At 39.8% G+C, this 27,967-nt stretch overlaps 1 protein-coding gene across 1 annotated transcript; it reads right to left on the reverse strand.

Moving 5' to 3' along the window:
- Nucleotides 1-821: 821 nt before the first annotated feature.
- On the reverse strand, nucleotides 822-27,967 carry LOC141433585 (netrin receptor UNC5C-like). Its single transcript, XM_074095692.1, has 10 exons — nucleotides 27,581-27,967; nucleotides 25,241-25,693; nucleotides 10,874-11,052; nucleotides 9,198-9,276; nucleotides 7,563-7,733; nucleotides 6,120-6,263; nucleotides 5,500-5,634; nucleotides 4,921-5,044; nucleotides 4,201-4,316; nucleotides 822-2,330 (listed from the first exon to the last, which is right to left on the reverse strand). Exons 1-10 carry the CDS (start codon nucleotides 27,654-27,656, stop codon nucleotides 2,170-2,172), a joined length of 1,638 nt encoding a protein of 545 aa, XP_073951793.1. The 5' UTR covers nucleotides 27,657-27,967; the 3' UTR covers nucleotides 822-2,169.

Genomic DNA, 27,967 nt, shown 5'->3' on the forward strand with positions numbered 1-27,967 from the left:
CCATCGATACAAAATCTGCTTTCAAATAAAAAAACTGCATTCAAATCGGTCCACCTGTTTAAGAGCTACGGTGCCACAGACAGAGACACATAGCAGTCAAATAACACCCCTCTTTTTGCGTCGGAGGTTAAAAATGGATTTAATGGGTTATTTTACTCTTAAAAAAAAGTTTACGTAAAGTAGAGCGAATTTTCAGGTTATTATGAAACTGAGAATTATTGTTCCCAACCTATAATCGTGAGACATTAAAAGAATGTTCACTTCATGCCACATTTCAAGTTCAATAGCTATCTCAAAAATGGCTGAACCGATTCTAATGACACATATCTAAGAACCACCGTGAAAAAACTCGCTTCCACATAAAAAAAACCACATCGGAATCGGGCAATCAGTTTAAGATACCTCAGACAGACGGACAGATAGACATTGGCGTCAAGCTTATAACACTCTTTCTGCGTTGGGTTTTAAAAATAAAAACTGCTCTCCTTTTATTATGCCCCTAAACAAATTATTATTATTATTTATTCAAACACTTTCTGACTTAAAAATGTTCCAACAAATATTACTTAACCCCTTACGAGTTAAAATTACGAATCGGTGATGCATCGTAGTCTATAAATAGCCCCAGGTCTGGCTCTCATACGTTCTTAAAAGGTTTTGATATATCACTTTTAGTGGGTGGTCGGATATAGCTTTAATGACGCTCTAAATTAATATCCTTCTGTTTTATATCACATCGCTCGATAAAAACGATCGATACAAGAATAACCACTATTACATCTTCGTAAAAATGTTTATTAAATATCACAGTTTTATTCAAAATCTATTTACATTTTCACTTATAAATAGGTAAATGCTTTAATTAACTAAACACTATGAATTAGTAGGGAACATGTCAAATCACATAAAAATATTAAAGAATAATGGACGAAATTCATAATAATCATTTGATATAAAATATTTGTTGAAATGATTAATTATAGGTACCAACTTTTTCCGTCTAATCGGGTAAAAAAGTGTACCAAAGCATGACGTCATAGGTACTGAACCAAGGGGCTGTTTCACCGCCAATTGATTAATTTTATTTGACAGATAAATATGATGCCGTCTCCGTCTATTCGAACAAAACAAACAGAGACGGCATCACATTTATCCGCCAATATTCTTTTGGTCACTAAGTAACGGACTAGTTATATTTTTAGGACTATCTTATTTCTGATAATATATCAAGTGGCCAATACGTATTTTATCCATAACATTTTCAAATCTTTATGTCATTTGATACAAACCTAGTTAGTAACATGATTCTGAATTACAATGAATCAGTTTTCTAAAAGTACAAGAAAAAAAAAAACAAGAAATTAACAAACTTAGAACAATTACTTAATATATTATTTTAAGTGCAATAAAATAAATACCTACTAAAGTAGAGTACAGGCAAGAATAATAAGATGGTGTATCCACAGAGATATGAGGAATAAAACTGTCACACGAGACAACTTTATGGCTAAAAAGACATGTATTCATTTTTCCGGTTTCCCAGCTCTCGGCTTTGCCAGCTCAGTCTATACTTATACTAAGTTTTTAGGGCAGGTGAAATAACAAACAATGATCTTTTTGCTAACACAAGATTTCTATTGTTCGTATCTTGAGCAAGAAAAGAATCAATAGCTAATCGCTTTCTCGACGGTGGTGGGACAAGTGAGGCTCGTCTGGCATAATCTTGTTTGCCCGAAACTTAGCATAACACGTATCGCATAAATTTTATTGGCAGAATAATTGCTTTACATAAAATGTATTTGACATAAGAGTTATTAGGCATTAGACTCATTTCGCATAACGAATCCAAGCATCGCACTATTTTCGCAAGAAAAACCTCAAACAGAAACGAATTGCTTACAGAAAAGTAGGTTAAGTTAGGTTAGAACCATGACCTCATAATCATAAGAACTTACCATATTCACACCACACAATGTGTTAGTCCGAACTAGATTATGCGATATGAGTTACATACAAACAAGGTTATGCCATATGAGTTTCGGCGATATGGTAATTAAGCCAAACGATACTATGTGATACGAAATTATGCCAAAAAACGTAAAACCAGGACAAGTGTTACTCGACTGTCGTTTCCAAATAAACACAGGACCCTAAGAGACACCAATTTTTCTACTTGACCACAGTAAGACATATCTTCTCTCTATAGCTGGAGTCCAAAGGAACTGCAGGCAGGGTCACGGCCACGTCAACCTTGGCTGATGATGGAGACGACCCAATCAGTTCGGCCAGCTGGGAAGAGCATTCGCTTGATCGCGATGTCATTGTCCTTGCTGCAAGAAGACGATGTCTAAAGGTAGCATTCCGTTCTTAGCGACCGCAACGTGAGACCGCGACGCGCATCCGCGACTGGGTCGCGCGACCTACTGCTTAGTATGAATTTACATGGAGCACTAAACCACCCCTATGGCCATGGTGGCCTAGTGGTTTGAACAGCCATGGTGGCCTAGTGGTTTGACCTATCGCCTCTCAAGCAGAGGGTCGTGGGTTCAAACCCCGGCTCGCACCTCTGAGTTTTTCGAAATTCATGTGCGGAATTACATTTGAAATTTACCACGAGCTTTGCGGTGAAGGAAAACATCGTGATGAAACCTGCACAAACCTGTGAAGCAATTCAATGGTGCGTGTGAAGTTCCCAATCCGCACTGGGCCCGCGTGGGAACTATGGCCCAAGCCCTCTTGTTCTGAGAGGAGGCCTGTGCCCAGCAGTGGGACGTATATAGGCTGGGATGGATGATGACTAAACCACCTAGGTCGCGCGACGCGGTCGCGGCATTTGTTTAGTGCTATATAAATTCACTGCTACCTTAATGATTAAGGAACTAATGATAACACGGTTACATTCGCGTATTCTACTATCTATCTTCTCCTATACTACGATCCTATCCTATCTTATCCTATTTATATCATAAACGCATTGTGAATGCGCATGGCAAGATGGATGTTTGTAGCTCCTTCTCGCAAAACTACTGGATTTTGATGAAATTTGGTATGCAGACCGCTGGACATCTAGAATAACATATTCTACTTTTTGTCCCGATATTCGCACGGAATCGCGATAAAATCTTGAAATCTTAACTGTTGGGTTAAGAGACATTAAATTTAGCACAGTTACTTTAAGTGCAATATCAATTAAAATCACTTCATATTTTTCTTGCAGACGAAATGTTTTTAACGAAACTAAGATGTTACTGAAAATTATGTTAACATCTACATTTAAAAACTGGATTATTTAACAATAGTGGCGGCTCTAAAAATAACATAATGGCTGCACTTCACCCCTTTGGGTAACCTGACACTAACAGATCTAACGTGATGGGGCGGGGTGTCATATGCCCTATTACTCTTGGGGTGACAAAAAGGTGTCGGTGTAACGGACTGGTATTGCCTAGTAGCTCCAATTTGGGTTTAGTGAGATGAGGGTCACTTTGATAGAAAAATAACTTTCTTTAGGTTTTCGTACCTCAAATGGCAAATAGGAACCTTTGTAAGATCGTTTTTTTTCTTCGTCTGTCTGTACGTCAAGATGTCTTTTTTCAAGAATGCGTAAAACAACATGTATGTAATTCATTTCTTTAAAATTGTTTCTAATTTTATAACTTAAAATCAATCAGCTTAAGGAAAGCTGTCCTTAGGAAAGGTTAAGAAACGTTATTTTAAAAATAAAAGCAACGCAATTGACGTTATTTTTGTGTGTAGCCCTTCATGAAACACAGTTTTATCTCGTTTCGAACCAATGTCACAGAATAAATAAATAATAGTGTAGGTAACAGATCTGACAAACGATTTAAACAAACGCTATAAATAGATATTCACCTAGTCACAGGGTAACTGCTGATGGTATACTTTAGAGCGTGAACAGCTAAAGAAAATAGAATCACTACTTGTCAACGATGAAACTAGAGACGTACTTGATGGGTAAAGAGCTCAGTTGTTTATGCAGTAAACTCTGCGTTAAGCGCGATGCGTTTGACGCTCATCAATTTGCATCACATAATCTAATTACCAAACATTGTCTTACGGCGTTGAGCGCAGCGGAAAGCGCATGCATCATCTGATGCAAAAAATGATGCGGATCAAACGCATTGCGTTTAACGCAGCGTTTAAAGTAAAACAACCGAGCGTTTAAATGTGTCAACTTACAGTTGGTGTAACAACTAGAAGCGGAGTCCCCGGAAGGACTGTACGGTTTCATTTCATAGTGGTTGCTTCCGGCAGACGACGCGTGGCGGGGCCGGTTGCCGAAGGGTGACGAGTAGCTGTTGACAATGTTAACGTTAGACCAAATCGGTAAGTATCAGTCCCTCAGAATGAAGATATAGAGGTGCACGAAATGATGATTGATGTAAGAAATACTATAGTCCTTTGAGAATGGTATTATTGGAATGGACGCTTAGAATTGAGGCTATTCTTGATGATTGGTCTACATAAATTTAAAAATAAAATAATACTTTGCAAGTTGAAGCAGTGGGCTGTTCATACATATATGCCGCAGCAGACTGGTTCGTGAGAGGAGTCTGCTGCAAACGTATGGTAGCTAGGTAACCCGATGATACTCAAGCAGCAGGCGGTGGGAGAGGCTTATTTCTAGTAACAAACTGGCATGAATTGATGACAATTTTTAAATATTGAAAATGCATCTACCAGCTCATTAAAGCAATTACGGTCTACGGCCCTGGGGTAGAGCGAGAGGGTAGGTCGCTCATGGCGTCAGATGATAAGGAGCGCCATATTCAGTTTCCAGTACAAATGATGGCATCTTTTGAAGAGGCGTGGTAGCAGTGTAGAGAATCTCGCTCTACCTTGATCAGGAGCTAAAGCCGGTGCTGGATGGACTGACAATTAATTATTAATAAGTCTAACCTGTCCCTCACGTGCGGCATGTCGTAATGGTTGTCCGGGCCCTGCATCCAGTACTCGTTGCAGGACCTCGTCACGTCTGGTCCGGCGACGGCCTTGTCTCTTGCTGGGTAGGTTTTTGGAATTCCTATAGACGATTTTTAAAAGAAATTGTATGTTTCGTTTTTGACTCTGATTTGCAAAAGGATTCCTGGATGAATTCAATTGTTATTTATGCTCAAATTACATGGTCGTCGTCGTAATCACACGAATCAAAGAATTTTGGAGCTAAGCGCGCTCCATCTATATATTTATGAAGATCTCTCGGTTCGGCGCGTTTGTAAAGGTATGAAGGATATGTGAATTGGCCAGTGGCCTCGCTAATACTTTTAGCCGATTTCTTTATGGCTCATCTCCTGAGCATACATACAAACATTTTTTCTAAGCAACTACTACTGTAGTCTCGGGACAGAATAACACCATCTAAAAATTTATTGACCCAGTTACACATTAGACATATTTCGAACATATTTTGGTAGACATGTCGAAACAACACTAAAGGTAATGGGGGTCTACGTACTGTAGACACTGTCTAACTTTTACCTGATCTAGCAGACGTGTACCCTGGCCTTGAGCTCTTGTATCTGCACCATGCGAAGAAGATGGCTGCGGCTGCTGTGAGGACTGCCACGGTTATACCAATGCCGATGTAGAGGGTGAAGTTGTTCTTGGTTAACCCTATTTGAAGAACAAAACATAGTTACAGGTAGTTTTGGAAATATAAACCAGCATACACTTGCTATACGAGAAAATGGTATACGAGAAGATATCAATCCGCACTGTATATGTATAAGCTGAACATGATGAAGGGTTCTAGTCTTCCTGAGAGGTACAGTCAAGTTCATAAACTTGTGAGAAAAAAATTGATCAAAAATATATCTGAACACGACTCTATTGTTAACGGCGTAGAAGCGTGTTCAGATATTTTTGATCAATTTTTTTGCTTACAAGTTTATGAACTCGACTGTACCTCTCAGGAAGACCAGAACCCTTCTCATCATTGCACTATACTTATCCCAGTAGCGCATAGTACATTACTTATCTCATTGGTGCGTAGTACATCCCAGCAGATACCACGCAGCAGACTCCAGGGAGACAGAGCCAGAAAATGTCCAAGATAAGGATCTTACAAGGGTAAGAGACATTGAGATTAGAGAACATACTCATTCCATTAGCGCACAAGCCATCCACGCAGGCAGCATGCTGCAGACTAGGTCCGGAACAGGGCCCAGTGCACTGTCTACGACGGACCCTGACGCACTCCTCGCTGCAGGAAGACCAGCCGCCCCAGGCAGACCAGGATCCACCTTAGAAACATTGGATACTATTCAACTTTTGCCTTCAGGCGTTACTTTGCGGAGCTTCATATCAAGCGGTTGCTAGTGAGCAAACCCAAAGTTTTAGCAGCTTAGTCTTCCTTGACTTAGGGGCTGTTTCACCATCCATTGATTAGTGTTAACTGGCGGTTAGGTGTGATGCCATCTCTATTTGTTTTGTTCGAATAGACGGAGACGGCATCACATTTAACCGTCGGTTAACACTAATCAATGGATGGTGAAACAGCCCCTTAGTCTTGCTTAGTTTTCCTACAGTCATTGAAAATTTTGAGGATTCCCAGCTTTTTAATTAAATTGGCAGCCTTAGTAGTGAAAAGATACAAAGAGAACAGATCTGTTCCTTGTAATATTAGTTCAAGTGCATTTTTAGCTGTAAAATTCCGGCTAAGCCTAAGTCAAACTCGCCGCCTACCGAAGCTTCCGTACAAATAAGCAAAATGTACGCAGTAAGTATAGGGATTTCATATTGGCTAGTTGGGACCTCCCATAATTTTTAATTTAATTTTGTTTTATTATTTGTTTTTATACGCGGAAATAAAAACACTCATTAAGTACGTATAAATTTCAACTATCTGTCACTACACTACTTTTCTTGAAATTTAGCCCTGTAATGCACAGACGGACGGACGTCTATCCGGACATTGTACCGACATAATAAGGTTCTGTCTCTCATTCTTCGGGTACGGAACCCTAAAAAGAACTCACCAAGTGGCTACAGGAAGCCGAGTAGTTTATTAAGACCTAATCAACTGCCGATTAAGGCGGTAACAGGAGTATTTTATTATAATTAGATTAGTTAAGTGCTCTCAACGGATGCGGTTAATGACTGAGAGCTTCAGGTTACGAGGGGTCGATGGGATAGTTGTTGTTACTTACAGAAACAAGGTTTGAGGAGTGATTTAGCTCCCTTTTTAATATTAAATAGGTATACCTAGCGGCACAAAATTTGGCCTATTCTACATACAAAATTACCTGTTACTGCATACATGAGGGTTAAGATTTTTTTTGTGTTTTTGTTGAGTTCTTTGCACAGAGATTTGTTGCGCGATAGAATCCGGAATACGGAAATTCGCCGAAGAACTAAAGTTTTACCCTCGACCAACTATTAACGCTCGCCTGTGGCACGTCTAAAATGACGTGTTTCACAATATACTATTTATTATGTGACAGAATTTGTCCTTCACACAAAATAAGCCAAATTAATGACCAATTAAACGACAACTGTTAAACTAAAACTGCCTTATTTTCCAGCACCATTCCAGAACTTACCATTTTGACAGCTCAAGCAGTCCTCATCGCTTTGCGACGGCTGGCCCCTGCAGGGTGCTCCTCCATTGGCTGGAGCTGGTTCCGTACAGGACCGGGTGCGCCGGCGCCCGCTGGCCAGTGTGCCGCACCGGCACGGCAGCCACGCGGACCATTCTGACCAGCCACCGTTCACTAGTGGGGGAAATTAGCTTGAATTCAAAGTGGCATTATAATCAATAATTTTATAACAATCCTTTAGCAGGAACGTGTAAAAATACATAAAGTTTAAAAGGAATAATAACATTATTATGTTAGTTCAGCGATTACTAAAAGAAGAGAAAAACTTTCTTAAAGATGAAACAACATATTACGTAAACAAGATGTTTAAGTAGTAATAAATACGGAATGCTCCAGCAGATAATCGGATCAGGTCGATTAAACATTAGACTTATCATCAGAATGTAGTCACTACGATTTCTGGGTGTTCAATGAAATTTCGCAATAATTTTGCTTTATAACAATGCATATCGAATGATATAAATGTCATAATGACCCTTGTAATAACATTGAGACTTCCGTCCAGGCATGTTTATAGACGACATCTTAATATGTTGAAAGACGCATTTCCGCAAAGAAATTGAGCTCTTAATACATTAAACGAAGGATATTTAGCAAATAATGTTCGCGTGACAGGAAACCGTTTAAAGAGGAAGGAACACGTTGAAACTAATGCCATAAGAGCTCCTTAAAAACAGTAACGAGAGCTGAATGTTGTTAAAACTTGAAGTTTCCGGAGAATAATTTCATTGCATGTTTATAAAGGTCTCTACACATTATATCATACCTACTATGACTGCAGTAGCAACTTGTCAGGCAAAAATATATTCTTTGTACCGAAAAGAATGAGACTATGGTCACTAGCACGTTGCGTGACCAATCATCGCCGTTGCGTGTCATGTATGCATTTGACATTCCGTTTGACACTCGGTCTGACACGTTCCTATAACGTTCATGGCATGATACGGTGTAATTTATAGAGACTTTAAAACCACGTCCACGCGCGTATCTTAGGGGAGAACAGATAACCTTTGGGGGAGAAAAGTCCTCGAGTGGCGCCCAGGAACCGGAAGACGAAGCGTTGACAAGCCTTCTACTAGATGGACTGACGACATTGTGAAATATGCGGGGCAAATGGTGGATGCAAGTGGTGAGTTGTCGATTATTGTAGCGTTCTAAGGAGGAGGCCTTTGTTCGGCAGAGCACGTCTTCTGGCTGGTGATGATCTTAGGGGTAAATAGTGCCGACTTAAGCCTAGGTTAGTGCTAGACTCTAACTGTCGGACAACGCTTTTGGACCACGCGGCTAAAGGAAACATGATAACGTGACTAATTAAAGTAGGTAATATGCCATTGGCCAAATTTTAATCACTACCGAACGTCAAAAATTTACATTACGATTTATGTATTTAATGTGACGACTTTTCCCTTAAGAATTACTTTAAAGCTTGAAGGTGGTGTAGGATCGAACAGCTGGCAAACGAGCAGGCGGGTTACCTGGTATTCCCGGCTTCAGCGTTTAATTACTGGTTTTTTCGACATGTTCTAGCTATAGTACATTTAAATACAGCTCAAATAGAAGTGTATTTTGATGACTTACCGTACACGGATATAACGGCAATATCTGACTCTCGATGCCCCGCGATGTTATCAGCTATGCAAGTGTAGTTGGCCATATCCTGCGTACAATTAAAGTATACTGCTAATTAATCTCTCTTAATAATCTACGACGTCCAACGACGAGATGGACGGATGACCTGGTTAAAGTCGCGGGTTCACGGTGGATGTCAACCGAAGCAACTGGAGGTATATGGGGGAGGCATGTCCAACAGTGGACGTCCTACGTCTGAGATGATGATGATGATGAATAATCTACAGTTCATGATAGCCTATCTATGGGCTTAGCCTTTGGGGGAGAAGAGTATTCGAGTGGCAACCACGAACCGTAAGACCAAGGAGGATATTTTTGATCAGCACTGCAATGCATGTCTTAATTCCGGCTACCTACATGACGATGAAAGCTAAGCTTGAGAAACTGCTCAGCATACACGAGGTTAGTTTTGTAAATGAGGATACCACGCTAGAGATATTAAGACCTGGCCACATAACCACGGCGCGGCGTCGTAACGTTGCATAAAACGGCAAGTTGCCAGTTTGTACTAACAAATCATCAACATACAAACAGTCGGCACCAATCACCAATCTAAACTGATATCCCAAACACAGATCCCAGCAAGCTGTTGTTCACTCAGGTGCAACGACAAGCCTCAATGACTGCCCGTTGGGCGACAGGGGTACATAAATTAAGCAAACGAGTACATCAAGTTATTCCGTTACATATAACGATAGACAAATTTAATACAAGCATGCTAGTATATTATTTGACGCCCTCATTTAATATGAGGTTTTGTTAAATTACTGGCACATGAGGTATTCGGTATTTTATAATCTTAATCCTTTTTATTCTGGCAATGTATTGCCAATTCTCTTGTTTTGTGGGCAATCATTGGCGGAGTACTTGACGAGTCTTGGATGTTTAATATTATTATGTGTCTATTTATTTATTTATGTATTATGTATATGTATTCGTTCACACAGTACTAGATTTGCTTAGATTGGAACTAGGGTTATCGGTGTCAACCGTTCCATGATTTATTTATTTACTCAATACTCTTTTTCTTCTTCTAAGTCGCTACACTCTTGGCAAAGTGATCGTGGTCGACGGTTGAATCGATCGACCGGTCGAGTAGTGAATCTATAAGACGAGTTTCTTGAGAAAACAGTGTTTTCCCCTTCCCCTTGCCTTCCACATCGCAGTGCTAGAGTTCTAAGTTCATCTCAAATTACATTTGTGTATTGTTATATGGAATGGTTGTATTATTTAAGCATATGTCAGTTAGGCTACGGTAGTACAAGTTTAAAATTTAACAGGTGCGAAGACGGTTGGAGTCGCCATATGGCTAACAATCAAAAAGGGCTTAAGTGTTGTAGCGAAACTTATAACCGCTGACAAAATTAAGAAGTCTGTTAGAACAGCTTGCAAGCTACCAGACTGTTTTTTTTACTGTCCCAAAAATCGTGAAATTATCATTAAGAGATTGTTTAATCTAATGAGATTTTACGAGTTAGGTACTTTCCGAAGATCCATATCAATGTTCATTAATAACCCTGAATCTTGCTATTTCAATGCGCTTGAAGCTCAGCGTGCTCTTTATTTTCTCGTTGGATTAAAACACATGTAAACAGGTCCATCGCTATTACAAAGTCTATAGATACCTGAAGCCCAACGTTGCTAAGTTGTAGTGTATCTTCCCTTATATCTAAAGGCACTCCATTTCTGGTCCACTTGAGGTCAACAGGAGGCGCTGCTAGCGGTGGCACGCAATGAAGAGTCACGCTGGATCCAGCTTCGATGGTCGCTGACTGAGGATGTTGCATGAACTGCTTCTTTATGTCTGTGGAGGTAAAAATATGGTGAGTTCTTTTCTAAAGATTCAAATAGTTCTACGAATCCTTCAAAGTCTTATTATTACAAAAGCGAATGTTTGTATGTCCGTGTGTTTGTTTCTTTTTCATTTGCGCTATGCGCGTTTGGTGTGTTCGTTTGGTAGTTAGAGGTCTGAAGTAAAACGTAGGGTATTTTTTGTCTCAATATATCCACGGGATCTTCTTCGCTCTTTCCCACTTTATGTGGGGTCGTCTCTCCTAATTTTGAGGCGCCAGGACAATCTGTCCTTGGTTATCGGGTCAGGCTAAAATCTGCAGGATAAAATGCCTATATCTTAACTTCCGAGTCTAGACTCAGTGTCTCTGGAGATAGAAAATTTGCACTGGTATTTGACGACCGGATAGCCAAGTGGTTAGAGTAGAGACTATGAAGCTTGAGGTTCTGGATTCGCACCCCGGCTGGGGCAGTTATTTGTGTGAATAATACAAATGTTTGTTCTCGGGTCTTATGGGTGTTTAATATGTATACAAGTATCTTAATCCGTTGCTTAGTACCCTTAGTATACAAGCTTAGTTTGGGACTAGGTCAATTGGTGTCAATTGTCCGATGATATTTATTATAATTTGTTTATTATTTTTCTTAAAACGTAAATGAGACCACGTCGTAAGTAAGGTTTGGAAATCTCCATGGCAATTTAGTAAAATCCTCTCATTTCAACGTTAATGGCACGGTAAGTTTCATAACGCGCTTAAATTTTAAAAATACGTCTAAGTAAGTTTCGAAAGTGTTATTGCAATTTGGTATCAATTTTATGACACACAAAAACAGTCTAAGAAAATTATCACTAATTCTACGATTTGTTTTGCTTTAAAATAATTATAATTTAATTGTTATTTTGACTCTACTTAATTCTGGATGAAATAATTTTCATTAATTCCATTACGATTCGTTAAAACAATCCGTACCGTTTTTTTCTCCGGAAATACCCCTAAATATTTATAGCCATCCTCAACCATAACCCATTAATGATTCGCACCCCAAATAATGCTAGTGAGCATTGAGCATTGTATCAAACAGCAAAGTGCTCAAGTTAACGAGCGGAAGCAATGCTTCCTCGCCGTAATGGCGTCGGTTACCCCCGGGGCTTTTGGGGGGTTAAAAATGAGAACTATTCCCGAATTAGGGAGTGACAGCTATTTTAAGTTTACAAGGTTATCTTGGGGGTCCATATCGGCTCGCATACTTATTGAAAGTCCGAATGTAATGTTTGTCAGAACGATCGTTTGTCATAACTCTTTTTTTTCCGAATCCAATAATTGTTCAGAATCGTTATAAAACAAACCTAACCTAACCTCTAGTATGCTATAGGATGACCATTTAAAAAATACAGAAAAATGTAAGGTTTCAGTGGCAAAAAAATTATGACAAACGATGATGCGGAGAAAAATTACGGTATGAATAGCGAAGGGTATGTAAATTTTGGCGCTCCCTGTGCATGGAATTAGTGTGCTTCCATGACACCTTATCACAGACGAACCGCGTTTAAACTGCAAAATAACAGGCAAATACCCATTTTTTCGTTGAAGTTTCGTGGTAGTCGGCAAACTGCACGCAAACTGCACGCTGGCTGTGATTGCAGTTTATAGGCAGTCGGTAATTGCAGCTACGTTGCAGTTTGAATGCAGTCCGCGTCACGATTTTGAATAGCTGAAATTATATAGAACTGTTGATATTTAAGTTACCTAGGTACTTAACAGAGTTCTTGACTACTACACTTATTTCTTTTTCTTTTTAGTTTTGTCTGAATAAAAAAGGCAATCGGATTTTTTATCCTTCTGAATAGAATAGTCTTCTATTTCTATTCATTGCTTTATTTATTTATTATTATCATTTTCCAAATTCAATTTATTTATTTATTTATTATTTATTTATTTATTTATTAAATACGAAGTCAGGCTTACAGTTTGCACCAAACGCCTAGCTCGTTAATACTTAATACTATGCTAAAAATAACATATGATTTTAGATAAAAGTGCCATTCATTCTCTATTTTTTTTTAATATATTTTAAGAATTTGAATTGTAACAGCCGTTACGCTGCCCAAACTTTACAAGCTTTCCTTCAAAACCGTAGTTTTTAAATTTTACGTAAGCTCAGTGCTGCTGCTGAAGCCTCCCTGCACCCCTGCGCTGATCTGAAGGCTAAGTACGACACCAGAGGTAAGAGTTAACAGTGATTCCGGAGGAGCTGAAGACTTCGAGCCAACGGTGCCCGTTACCGACGCCCTAAGATCCTGCCCTGCAGCAGACGAGGAGTTCTCAGGTGAGAGCTTCCTACAGCAGCTATTATTTCGCGTGCTTTTTCATTTATTTATTCATTTGTCGCGGGACGCCATATTTTGCTTCCGGCACGTTCCTTCACCATCCCGACTTTCCTCTCGTTGCTCTTTCGAAATTTCTATACAGTCCACTTCCCCTTTCTCGCACATTTTTTGAATAGTCATATATCCAATAGGGTCATATGTCATATATTTTGAATAGTGATATCCGCGTTCTGAAAAAGCCAAACCAATACGCCAAGACATTTCAATTCAGACATCTCTCGTACACCGGTTAATAAACCGGCGTCAACTGTCAGCGCTTCATACCGCGACAGTGGAGGCGCCGCGTGACAGTACTATGTGACTGTGACAGCTCGACGATATGAGAGTTGACGCCGATGACAAAGTTACGCACGCGACGTTGACAGTTTGAGGAGTTTAGGAGTGTATTTTTAGTTTTCGCTTCATTATTGTTTTTGGGTAAAAGTACTGGCAGTGGAGAGGACAAGGTGTATGTTTTTTTTTAATTAAAAAGGTTGACGTTTTAAGGCAATTATTATTTGAATACTGGCCAAGAATACTTGATGATTGAAACATACTGATTCTATTTTAAGTTGAAATAAAAACTTTTTTGCAAATAGGTCAGAATGTTAGCAACGTTAAGAAAAATATTTGACAAATAAAATATAGCACATGGAACTAATGAAAAAGGGTTATTTTTTCCCCAAATAACTTTGAATTCTCTATCTCTATCTAACCCCTAGCTTAGCCTTATTATAATTTATTTATTTATTTGTTGCTGTTTATCTCACTACCTATATTTATTTTGGACGTATATTATATGTACGATATAATCATGTATGTATTCGTAGATGTATTGCTGTTACGTTTAAATTTTCTTATCTACTTTTGATGCACCACCTGTTGTAAACTAGTCCTTACTTCTTTCTGTAAAAAAGGTTGCCTGGAAGAGATCGCTCTTAAGCGATAAGGCCGCCTATTGCTCACCTTGTAATATTTTTTTCTGTGTATCTGTTTTCTGTATCGCTTACTATGTCTGGTGTACAATAAAGAGTCTTTGTATTGTATTGTATTGTATTGTAACCACGCGCTAGGAAGCTCAAGTAATAGGTAGTGTAGTGCCCCTGAAACTTTAATACCCTTAAGCCTTAAGTATTCATCATCTTCATGTCAGCCGAAAGACGTCCACTGCTGGACATAGGTGTCGCCAAGTTATCGTTAAAGTTAAATAGATATATGAATGGATGAATGAAACTGCTTTGCGTTAGTTTGCGACAAAGTGAATTAAAATAAGTGGGTATAACTCAGTATCCACGAGACCATGGAATCTCGGTGCCAGACGACGGTGATAATTACTTTTGATAGACATACGTAATTGTGTGATCTAGAACCGGTGCTGGTGAGACATGCCGCTTTGGACTCGCGGTGTAGACGCCCCGTCTGGATCACCTCCGGCTACCAGACACGCCAGGCCCTACGCGTCTCTAGGGTACTCCACTTATGGTGGTGCCCGTCCCGCTTGTTAAGCTCGTCAGACGCAGCAGGCCCCTCTCCAGTCTTCCAATGGGGTGTTATGGGGGACACCCCCCCGGATGGACCTCCAACCTCCCCTTATAGTCCTCCCAAGCCTCGCATCTACTGTTCAACACACTCGAGCTCCCCGAGCGAGTTCCTCGGGGTTCGTGGCAGAATAACTATCGATCGGCAACATCGTTCGGGCACCAAGACCACACAGTCTCGTTATTGCAATACACTACATTAGGACTCACCCGAAACACAGCCGCTCCATCACACATTAATTCTAGCTCTCCTCACCCAGGTAGGTGCTTTCTACTACACTCTTACATTCCTCTCTCTATATTCAAATCCAAACGACTGTCCAAAGACAATCACGGGCACAGGGCCGCCTATTAAAACTAGTCTTGCCATTCTATAAAATCATAAGGAACAGTGTACACGAACTAACCATAAACATGAGAATCGCGGTGCTCCGCGACACTCCCGAAGACGAAGCTTGGTGTTATAGGATCGCCACCAAGTGGCGAGTCCATTCGGCGATCTTCTCACGAGCTCGTAAGGCCGCGCCCCGTTCTGGCCTCGCGCTAGAGGTAGGAGTGAAGCTTAGACCTTGCTCCATCTCTACATTGCCAATCACCTCAACGTTTTGGGATATCACGTCTTCTTGATTGGTATTGGTATCGTGGGATGAAACTGCTGCACTGTCTGGCATTTCTACTTCGCCAAGTTTTCCGACTTCGTCAACCTCTGAAGCGGTAGGGCAGTCGACGACTTCTTCCGTCTCAGTTGGAACAGGTTGGTTGATTTGTGGATCGGTCTCTATTGCATCGTCGATGTTCTCCAAGGGATCCGGAACACGGTATAAGTTATAACTATCTTGTGAGACCTCGGCTACTGGTTTGGTCCTAGTTGAGACTTCAACTTCAACTTCTGCTTCAAGTGGGTACAAGTGACCAATAGACCGGGTAAACTCGGTACCTCCGGCCTTTACCGTTGCAACTCTACATTGTCCATCTGGACCTTTTGAAAGGGAAGTGATTTTGCCAACTTTCCAATTTACTCTCTTAGAGTCATCCTTAATTTGGACAATATCACCAAGCTGTGGAGGCCTGACTGCTGTCGATCGTGGCTGTTTAACCGAATGTTTATACTTCTCTCGAAGACTTGGTAAGTACTGATGGGTAAACATGGTCTTAAACTCACCTATTATTACTTTGCCTCTTTTCCAGCTTGCTATCAGATCGATCTTGGTAGACGTGCCCACGACATCGGTTTCTGATGGTTCGGGAACTAGGCACTTCCCCAATGTCAAGAAATCTACCGGTCTCAAGATCTGGTCCAGATCAGTGCCAACATAGGTAAGGGGTCTTTTATTGATGACTAGCTCGATTTCCTTTATCACGGTGAGCAATTGACTGTCATGTAGCAGATGCTTCTCGAGGGTACGCTTCATGCAGTGCTTTACCAGAGCCACTAGCCGCTCGTAAAAACCGCCATGCCATGGGGCTAGCTGGGGAATGAATTTCCACTTGATGTTGTTTTCCACACAGTATGGATTTGACAGGACCTCTGATGTCAACTTGAAGTACAGTGCATTATCCGAAACCACCATGTGTGGTAAACCTCTACAAGCAATCATCCTTCTCAGTGCGAGTAGACATTCTTCGGCTGTCAGATCTCTTACAATTTCCATGTGGATAGCCCGCACAGCCAAACAGGTAAATAGGCACACCCATCGTTTCTCTGGACCAACTTTTGTGTTCACTATTACTGGGCCAAAATAATCCACTCCGGTGTACGTGAATGGTGTGCTGTAGTTGACGCGCTCAGCGGGCAGTGCCGGTGCGGCGGGCAGCTGGTACGGACCTCCACCATACTTGATGCATTGTTGGCATCTCTTCAAAATCTTTTGGATCTGCGCTCTGCCTTGTGGTATCCAATACTTCTCTCTGATCAAACTTAGCGTATGAGGAACTCCTACATGATAGTTCCTTTCGTGAATTTCTTTGATAATCTTATCGGTGAACTCTGTCTGCTTTGGGAGCAGTATTGGATGCTTCATATCATAAGTCCAGTTTGTGTTGGCTAAGCGTCCACGGCATCTCAATAATCCGTCTACATCAAGGTACAAGCCTAGATTTCTGGTAAGATGAGTAACCTTCCCATTAACTTCTTCATGAAAATGTTCTGCTTGTAACTTCTTAATATTTTCAACACTTTCATTACTAACTTCTGTACCTTTGCTAGCCACATCATCGGCTTGGATCACATCTGGACCATCTATGATGTCCAGGGCCTCCCCAGCCAAAAGAAGAGTCCTCTGTTCATCATTTTGTTCATGTGTTGGCCAGAACTGACTGTCTTTGCTGAGGAAATCAGGACCTGAAAACCATGATTCTTTCTTTTGTTCCCACAGTTCCGGTCGGGTAGCAAGATCGGCTGGGTTCTTGTGCGTGTTTACATACCTAAATTCAATGTCATTATTTTGTTTTATCTCGTTCACACGGCGTGTAACGAAGGGAGGTAATAGTTTACTACTTTTGACCCAGCTAAGCACGACAAGGCTGTCAGTCCACAGATATTGTTTCTCTATTGTCAGATCTAAACTTTTCTTCACATATTTTAGCAGTCGACTACCAATCAAGAACGCCAAGAGTTCCAGTCTAGGTATCTTTAAGTCGTCTTGGTCTTCTACTGGAGTAACTCTAGCCTTTGACGTGAGAAATGCTGTCTTACTTTCATCCTGGCTAACTATGCGTAGGTACGTGACTGCGGCGTAGGCTCTTTTAGATGCATCTGCAAACGTGTGTAATTCGTATCTCAAATTTTGTTTTGAAACTCCATTCGCTACATAACGTGGTATTCGAACATCTGCGATCGCTTTTAATTGGTCTAATATGCTGTTCCATTTATGTAAGTACTCGTCCGCGAGGTTTGTGTCCCATTTACATTTTGCGACGCAGAGTTCTTGAAACAGTAATTTAGCTGGCAATATTAACGGCGACACAAACCCGCAGGGATCATAGATACGAGCCAGTGTACGTAATACATCCTTTTTGGTCACGTGGTCACTTCTTACAGCTATGTGATCGACGGCCTTAAGTTGTAAAGTGTCCTTTTCTATGTCCCATACGAGACCCAGTATTTTAACTTTCTCTGTGTTTTTGGCTCTTAGCAACTGAGGAATAGTTTTCATGAAATTCTGGTCATTAGACACCCAATCTCTCATGTTCATAGCCATCTCGTGGAATACGCTTCTAGTGTCACTGTAAATTTTGATAGCCTTTTCTAAGTCTTCAGCGCAAGTTACTAAGTTATCCACATAGCATTTGTCAGCTATATTTTCCAACAGTGCCGTATTGTGCTTTGACATGTGATACCGGATGGTGGCCGTCAAAAGAAATGGGCTTGATATTATCCCAAACGGTACTCTACAAAAACGATACTGCAGAAGATTATCTTCGTTTGGCTCTTTGGTAGGATCTTTCACCCAGAGGAATCTTGTCACATCCTTATCTTCCTCTTGCAATCCAACTTGCAGGAAGGCTTTCTCTATATCTGCTGTTATTCCAATCTTTCCGCACCTAAACTTTAGTAGTAGAGCTGTCAGGTCTTCCAGCATTGATGGCCCGCGGTACATACATTCGTTCAAGCTCTTTTGGTTTTTCACCTTTGCCGACGCATCGTACACAATACGACTTCCCTTGCCTTTCTGTCGTACTATGTGATGTGGTAGAAAATGTACAGGTTTATTTAGTTGATAGATTGGTACAGTCGCTGGCTCAACTAGTTCAATAATCTGGGCGTTCAAATGTTCATTCAGGATTTGAGAATAATCCTTGAGTACTCCTTCATCGGATCTTCGAAGAAGGCTCTTCAATCTGCCCAATGCCAGATTGTAGTTGGTTGGTAGATCTGGTGGAAATTGCACCCATGGCCATTTAATTTCATACCGACCGTCGACATACTTGACTGTGTTGTTAAAATGTTCTACGGCTTCTTCTTCTCTGGTTGTTTTTGGAGAATCAGTTATACCAATACCTTCAAGTGCCCATAAAAACTTCATGTCAATATCGCGAAGTGGTAAGTCAGGTTCAGTCAAATACGAGCAGCTGGGTTCGTAACACTGACAATAAGTCACTACGGACATGGCATGTTCACATTCACTTTCAATATTGCCTGACACAATCCATCCAAAATCTGAGTTTACCAAATGTAGATTATCTTTGACATGTAGGCGGTCATTAAGGATGAATGTGAAATAGTAGTCATTCCCAATAAGAAGGTCTATACTATCACCTGCGGACTCATCATCGGCAAGAATATCCACCGTGCCTTTAAAGGACTTGTTGACTATTGGTATCTTTTCTGTTATATGAGGCACAACGTTTACCCGAATCTGCCTTTTAACTCCTCTTTTGGTAGTGATCGTCAGTGTAGTGGCTGGGCTGGTGGTTTCAAGTGGTGTTTCCGATCCGAAAGTATATATTATCAGGAGGTCTTCTGTATCTGGTTCAATACAGAGCTTTTTAGCTAATTTGGCGGTAATATAGCTTCTCTGGCTCCCACAGTCAAGAAGTAGGCGACATAATGTTGACTGTGGAAGGTCGTCATCTTTATTGTTTGTCCACGCTGTCGCCGTCTGTAAATAGGATTTATTAGACAAATGAGTATCTAATACCCGTGTTTCACAATGATTTAAGGCATCAAAAGGTGTATTCTTACTCTTGTCTGCGACAGTGGGAGTAGGCTTGACTTCCTTCAGCTTCTTTGAACATAATGCACTATTATGATTGCCTCTACAGAAGAAACATTTCTTATTGGATCTACAGTTTCGTGCGTTGTGTCCAGGTCTAAGACACATAAAGCATTTGCCATGAAGCCTTTTCTTTCTTTCTTGCATCGATGAAACCGTACGACATTGGTCACTGAAATGACTACCTCTGCAAAATGCGCACTCCTTCCTCGCTCGTTTATGTCCTACGTCGGTAGCACGCTCGGGCTTGCGTTTGAGCTGTAACTTAGGTTTTCTGTCCTGGTTATTCATGACTGTATGTAGAACCTGTGTCGAAGCTATAGCGGCTGAGGAAGGAGGTATTGCATGTTCCATGGCATCGACTACCTGGCTCAAAGATGACCTAAGCTCATCTATGTCATTTTTCTTTGTTAAAAGTTTAACTTGGTACATCACTTGACTGGGAAACTTGCTGGAAATTGTTACTCTCAGGTGTCCACTGTTGACATTTTCACCGAGCGTTGACAGTATCCTGATGTGTTTTTCTATCTCATTGAGAGTTTGTCTACACTCTGTGGCTATGTTAGATGCTGTGCCAATTTTATTCAAGGCATCGTAGTGAGCATCAACAACCCTGTCCCTTGAGCCATATCGACCTTTCAGAGTGTCGATTGCAATTTTATAATTTTCATTAGTAGCTCCTAATCCATGCACAGTCTGAAGGGCTGTACCTTCCAGAGAGCAGAGTAAATATGATAGTTTGTCTACCTCCTTAAGGTCTCTGGAATGCACGTTTGCTTCGAACAGGTCCCAAAATTCAGTCCATTTCAGTATATCGCCATTATACTTTGGTAATTCCAGCTTAGGTAGTCTTGCTGCCTGTGGACCACTTTGTTTCAAGGAAGAGTTCGCTGCTAACTCCAGCGCTTCGAGACTAGCCACTAATTCTTCTGCCTCCATTTGATCTTCCAAGTATTCTTCCGGAAGTCGACGGTTGATGCTCTTTTCGATAAATATATGAGTCTCTCTTTCAAAGGTATCTACTGCATGCTTCAGCTGTAGACGCCTTCTGGTCAGCTCTAGGAGGTCTATCCCGACTCCTTGAGCCAGCATTGACCCAGCCTCACGTTTCAAGCGTACCATATATTCATGTCTTTTTAATACCCGGGAATAGAGAGCTTCCTCCATCTTGATTGAGTAACAACGCTAGGGTCCCTTTTACGTCCAAGTAAGTATATCTGTAAGATTATGATAATAATAGTTTATTTTGCTTTAAACGTGGTAAAATTGGTCTTATAAAATAGCCAAAAGGTTAACATTAATTTTGACAATCTGCTCAATGAACCTCAATAATTTAGAAGGTCAGTGACGGCGCGGAACCTAAGTTGAATGTTGGTCAGATATACACCTATTCTTCATTGACATTGCACCACCCAAAGAAAATACAACGAGAAACTTTGAGGTACAATGCTCTTCTACCAGCTCGAGACCGTCGGCAATTGTCGAAGTCGCCGACGCCTAACGCCGCCACTGCATACAGTTTGCAATTTATGTATTTTTTTTGTTTATTGACATTAAAACAACATTTAGATAAGTAAGTACACTCAAAATGCTATTAGTAACACAGCATAGGTGTGAATACTTCATTCCTAGCCAGGTAGAATGTCTCATTGTATTTTTGTATTGAAGAATACTTATAAATTAAAATGACTTACTTATTTTGTTATACCGATCGCTAAAACGTATTAGGATCTTCGCTTTGAACTACTCCAAATATCGATGTTGGGTATCCGAGACTGAAAGGAGTAACTTGTTCTGTTTCCAATCAAATTATCAAAATAACCTGGATGTTAAAACACAGGGAAAACCTTTTCAACCACTTGTTGTCAGTTTAGTATTTAAAACTTACAAGTAAGTCGGTACCTTCAGAATCAAGACGAAACGAATCATAATTCATAGTTGTTTTACCCAGTTTTATTACGCCTGGAAAGCTAAAGGAGTGGAGTCCATACAACCTCAGTTGTGGTTGCGTAATGTTGGCGCACTTGCATACGAACGAAACAAACCATAGTCGTTATTCTTACTTTTTATATGCCCAAAAAACTAAAGGGGTAAGGACAACACAACTTAATTGCAGTTGCGTAATGTTGCCGCACCTGAAATGTCACGAGAAACCCTAAACAAATAATCAATTTCCTCATCCTGAAAATTTATTTCAACACTTTAGCGTGAGAATCGTAACGAATGATGTTTGGGTAAATTATAATAACTAGAAGTAGGTACACAGCCGATGGATGATGAAATAAAAGGCACACTCATTTTTTTTTTTTTTTATTTAGGGTGGTAGTATCTAATTTAGAGTTTATCTCACGCAGCCAGGTAGAAAACGTCCTCAATTCTAACTGTGTCCGAAAAATAAACACATCGCACTTTGAACGCTAATTTGTCAGCAATTTATAGCCGCACCTCAAACATGACCACTACCTCGGTCTTTAGTTACGACGTGCTAAGTAAAATTAGCGATTTATAGTCGTACTTCTATCTCAACATGACCACTACCTCGGTCTTTACGGCGTGCTGACTAAATTAAGCCATTTCATTACTATACGTGACTTTCCACCTGGCTAACGCTTCGGAGTTACTCTGGGTTAAGATAAATAAGGGCAGCATCCTCCACCAAATTTTGTCGCCAAGTTATCGTTAAAGTTAAATAGATATATGAATGGATGAATGAAACTGCTTTGCGTTAGTTTGCGACAAAGTGAATTAAAATAAGTGGGTATAACTCAGTATCCACGAGACCATGGAATCTCGGTGCCAGACGACGGTGATAATTACTTTTGATAGACATACGTAATTGTGTGATCTAGAACCGGTGCTGGTGAGACATGCCGCTTTGGACTCGCGGTGTAGACGCCCCGTCTGGATCACCTCCGGCTACCAGACACGCCAGGCCCTACGCGTCTCTAGGGTACTCCACTTATGGTGGTGCCCGTCCCGCTTGTTAAGCTCGTCAGACGCAGCAGGCCCCTCTCCAGTCTTCCAATGGGGTGTTATGGGGGACACCCCCCCGGATGGACCTCCAACCTCCCCTTATAGTCCTCCCAAGCCTCGCATCTACTGTTCAACACACTCGAGCTCCCCGAGCGAGTTCCTCGGGGTTCGTGGCAGAATAACTATCGATCGGCAACATCGTTCGGGCACCAAGACCACACAGTCTCGTTATTGCAATACACTACAATAGAACTCACCCGAAACACAGCCGCTCCATCACACATTAATTCTAGCTCTCCTCACCCAGGTAGGTGCTTTCTACTACACTCTTACATTCCTCTCTCTTTATTCAAATCCAAACGACTGTCCAAAGACAATCACGGGCACAGGGCCGCCTATTAAAAAACTAGTCTTGCCATTCTATAAAATCATAAGGAACAGTGTACACGAACTAACCATAAACATGAGAATCGCGGTGCTCCGCGACATAGGCCTCTCCCAAGGCTCTCCACTCAGACCGGTCTTAAGCCTTAAAGTATTATATATTTAAATCTTGGTCAGTTAAATTTTAACAGAATCTACCACACTCTACTTTTATCTACATCCTTTAAAACCCAGTTTAGACGTGCAGGAAAAATCTAGCAAGCTACATTGCGTGACTTGAATGACTGCTACAAACTCGTTTGCCTTACGGCCTGGCAATGTAATGCAACTTGCACAATTTTTTCTTATAGGTAGTCTGGGCTTTAGTATCGCTACGTATATTTTGTCACCTCCATAGTTTGCGGGTTTCGCAGAATGTTTCCTTTCCCAGCACCTAGACAATAGTCATTGTCTCTATTTCTCATTATTTTCATATGTATTGTTTACACGTCGGGGTGAATTTGCCGTGAGAATTATAATTTTTTGATGGTTTATATAATCTTTCACATTAAATGCCATCTATTAAGACTCTGGTGTGAGTAGTCTAAGCAAGCAAGAATTAATCGCATCTATATCTCCTAATGCTAATTGAAATTCAGATTTTTCATCTGCTACATGTTTCACTGATTCATACTCGTAATTATCATAAACCGGAATCCAGAATACAGAAATTCACCGAAGAACAAAGTCATCAACATAGCTCAAATATGCAAGTTGAAGTGGCGGCGGGCCACATCACTTGACGAGCAGATACCTAACCGTTGAAGGAAACGGTCCTCGAGTGGCGACCAGAAACCGGAAAATGAAGCGTCGGCAAACCTACTAGATGGACTGAAGACATCGCGAGAGTTGCAAGCAACCGGTGGATGCATGTGGCAACTCGTTCAATGTGGCGTTCTGAATGGGAGGCTTTGTTCAACAATTGACGTCTTCCGACTGATGATATATGAGTAAATCTGCTTCATACACTGATTCATAATAACCATCAACATAAGTAAATCGAAATGGATGAGTAATACCTCCCCAGACAACTTCAGAAATCGATTTCGCCTCAACGTAAAATCGATGGCGTGCAAAATTGGAATTCACTCGGCTACATTTTGATTGGTTAATGCATATAAACATGGAGGTATTAAATCTGTGGGTATACCTACTCTAAATGACAAAATTAACATAATTATTCATCTGCAAGGAAATAAGGGATGGCCGTAATTTGAATTTAACGGAACGGTAGCGGGTGTATTTATAAATATGTTCAGAATTATTGAGTTGATTCCAATAAGTTGATAAGATGAGTCCTAACTGTTTTGGCTGTTTTTATCGGTGTATGTAATACTAGAATTTACGCGTAGCTTCGCACCCGTAAACTATTAGATTCCATTCAATCAGCAATTGAATTGAATTTTACTGAATTTCAGTAGGAATATCGGGATAAAAAATAATTTATGTGCACCTACGAGGTGTGGACATATCTGTTATTGGCTCTCTGTTTAGTACCTAGGTAAGTCCTATTACTGTTGATGCCACAAATAAAATGAAACAAAATGCAATAAATTCCAATCATCCAGCTATCTGTGTCACTATTTTACCTTCTGGTAATTAGAGTGACTCTTTTTCAATTTTCATTCCAACCGGTAGATTTTTAGACAAAAACAGAGAAACAAACACAATTAAAAATCGTTCAAATACTTATACAAAGGGAACAATACTAAATTTAAACGTCAGAAATAGTGGAAACTACAATACAATGCTTTAATTACATAAACTCATAAAAAAGAAACCTTTCATACAAATAATCTACTTTATATCGGCAGATATTTACATATACAAGCATTATAAGAAGTATGTAAGTGATTGTTATAGCCTAAATTGAATAAAGATATTAGATAGTCTTCTTTACAATATAAGACTATGTTAATTGGGTTTAATTAACTTTAGTGTCAATATTTGGTTAATGGTTAGGAAGTAGTAGGTACTTATTAATAACAAGCACGTATTACTAAAAAATATAAATATGACTATCTATGTGTGTTAAATTTACCATTATATTTGGATAAAGTTTGGCACACAGCTTGTAACCCGAATTAAAACAAATATCTTGTGTCCCGGAAAATTACAAAATTCCCGCGGGATACTGATAAACAAATTCTCCGCTAATTCGTTTCTCTAAAAATAAATACTTACAAGCATATTCAATAAACACCGCCTGACTTCGGATCTTCCCTCTGCTATTCCACGCATAGCATTCGCATCCAAATTTCCCCCCAAAATACTCATCTATCTCATTCCTGCTCACATTCAGTTCAGTTTCAACTACCCTCACTCCATTTTGAGGGTCAACATGCTCGAATTGTACAGCTTTGTTATTCTTAACATCATTACATTTAAAGTATACTTCTAAAGCGTTAGCTGCTCTGCAAAGAATGCTAGCAGGTTTGGATCGTAGGACATAAGAGTTCTTTGGTTCTATTAGAAATATTGGCAGGCCGTCTATTGTTTCGTCGTTTTCTGGCAGTGGTATGTAGTCGTCTTCCTCTGGCTCAGGCTTGATGTCTGATAAGTAAGGGTCAAAGGTTAGGAGACCATCTGGGTGGATATATTCGGGTCGGGTTTCTTTCTCTGTAGTTTGTTGGAGATCTGTAACAAAGCGAGTTTTATTTTAAGATTGTTTTATAGCAATTACTGTGAAGTTCAAAGTAGGCAGTGTAAAACGTACTTAATAATTATATTAAGTGTTTTCTAAAGATAGGTATTATATTTGGAGCAAACGTTTATGTTTGGAGTTGAAGAAATGCTTTGTTTTTACGACAATTTATATAGATGACTTTGTCCCTGTCCCGTGATAATAAATACACCTATCAGTTTATAGTTATAGCAATTAACTTAGTCTCAAAGTAAACAGATAAAACTTAGCTTGGCTATAGGTACTAGGCAACGGATAAACATATGTAATTTAGATAGATTCATATTTAAATAGGTGCATCAAAAATCCAGGGCTCAAGAAGAAATATTCGTATTTTTTATACATATATCAGTTTCGACTCCGACCGGGGTTCAAACCCGGAACTTCCAGCTTCGTAGTCAGGTTCTCTAACCACTGGCCTATCTGGTCGTCATTTTACATAACTCCGTCCGCGTAGAATCCATTTATCACTGTCCCGCGGGAACTATGCAATTTTCCGGGATAAAAACTAACTACCTATGTCCTTTCGCGGGACTTAAACTACTGTATACCGAATTTTATCTAAATCGGTTTAGTGGTTTAGACGTGAAATGGTAACAAACAAATAGACTTCATAAACTTTCGCATTAATAATATTTGTGGTTAAGTGATATTTATTTATAACTAGCTGTTGCCCGTGACTCCGTCCGCGTAGTATTCGTTTATCGGTATCCCGCGGGAACTATGCAATTTTCCGGGATAAAAACTATACCATGTCCTTCCTCGGGACTCAAGCTATCTTTGCACTGAATTTCATCTAAATCGGTTCAGCGGCTTAGACGTGATTGAGTAACAAACACCCTAACATCCAAACCTCCAAACATCCAAAAATCTCACAAACACATTTTTTTAATAATATTAGTAAGATGATCATAGGTACAAGAAGATACTGAAGATTACTTACAGATACTAATAAATACAGAATCTTATTAGGTAGTTAGGATTCTAATAATTAAGGAGTTACCGAAATTAATTAAAAATTCTGGGATTTCTAAAAATTCCCTTGGAAATCCCTAAAAATTACATCATCATTAAAATTGCATAAAAAATCTATGCCAAATATACATGTCTTTGATCTTAGCGGTTACAATTTAACGTGCTAAGTTTGTACAGTTCAGTATTCTTCAACTGTTAATTTTTTTTTAATTCTGTAAGAACCTTGTGAAAGGTATTGAAAAACTTGAAAAGAAAAAAAAACAACGGAATAAAGATATGTTAACGAAAGCCACGAGTTATTTATCACAAATGCATTGTGTTAGCGCTGTAGGTACGTCTTTTTCAAACTCATGGAAATTTTTGGAAAGCTCGTCATTTTCCTTGTTTTTTTATCTAAAAGATTACGTAATAATTCATCAGGACGTTTTCTTGTTTCCGACAGGAAATATAAAGTATGATTTAGGGAGTGATGGCACCGGTACCCGGTCGCCATAAATTCCCCCATTTGGGGGATAAAAAGGGGGGATTTGGGACCAAAAGATGGCAATAAACAAATGGGACGTATTGTTAAAAATATGGGTAAGTAAGTACAGCGTCATTTATGCATAATGTATATTTAGTAGTAAAAAAATCGTTAAATTTATGAATAAGCAAATTATCATTTACATCTTAAGACATTTTTTTCAATAGACTTGACTTTTGAAAATATTTGTTTTTAGTGAAAAATAACTGTTTCCAATTAGTATGTATTCTTATTGTAAAAAGAAAAAAATAATGTTTTAAAAATGATCTTAAAATATGTAGGATTTACATAATTTACTGAATCACACATTTTAGTAATAATAAAAGGCACCAAAAATTATTACCTCCATTTCGTTGTGTTCCAACAGAAATCGCGAGAATCAACACAACAACACACACAACACCTCTATCCAAACACATAACTGAAATTTACAAAACTCAATAAAAAAAAACACTTCTATTCCCAAAATTTAGCACTGGTCTTACAAAATGGCATTGTATCAAAAATCCCACTGCAAAATTAACTTCTATTTTCAAACTTCGCTACGCTCCATTTGTTTTATATTCCACTTTTTGAATTTCGAATACGTTCCGGTGCCGCATTTATTTCGTCACTATTCCAATTTTTAAAAATGCGGAAGGGTGCGCTCGTCATTTGTTTTTACTTTTTTTTCGTCGTGCACGTGCCCGGCTTTGTGGGAGAGAGGGACGCGTGAACTCGCTACGGGAGC

Source organism: Choristoneura fumiferana, chromosome 12, assembly GCF_025370935.1.
Source record: "Choristoneura fumiferana chromosome 12, NRCan_CFum_1, whole genome shotgun sequence".
NCBI classification, from domain to species: Eukaryota; Metazoa; Arthropoda; class Insecta; order Lepidoptera; family Tortricidae; genus Choristoneura; species Choristoneura fumiferana.

Coding starts and splice junctions, on each gene's coding strand:
- LOC141433585 (XM_074095692.1), bottom strand. CDS start 27,656: ATGTGTTTGGATAGAGGTGTTGTGTGTGTTGTTGTGTTGATTCTCGCG. Junction 25,694..27,580: donor TGGAACACAACGAAATGGAG/GTAATAATTTTT, acceptor GCTTTGTTACAG/ATCTCCAACAAACTACAGAG. Junction 6,264..7,562: donor CTGCTTGAGCTGTCAAAATG/GTAAGTTCTGGA, acceptor AATGTTTCTAAG/GTGGATCCTGGTCTGCCTGG.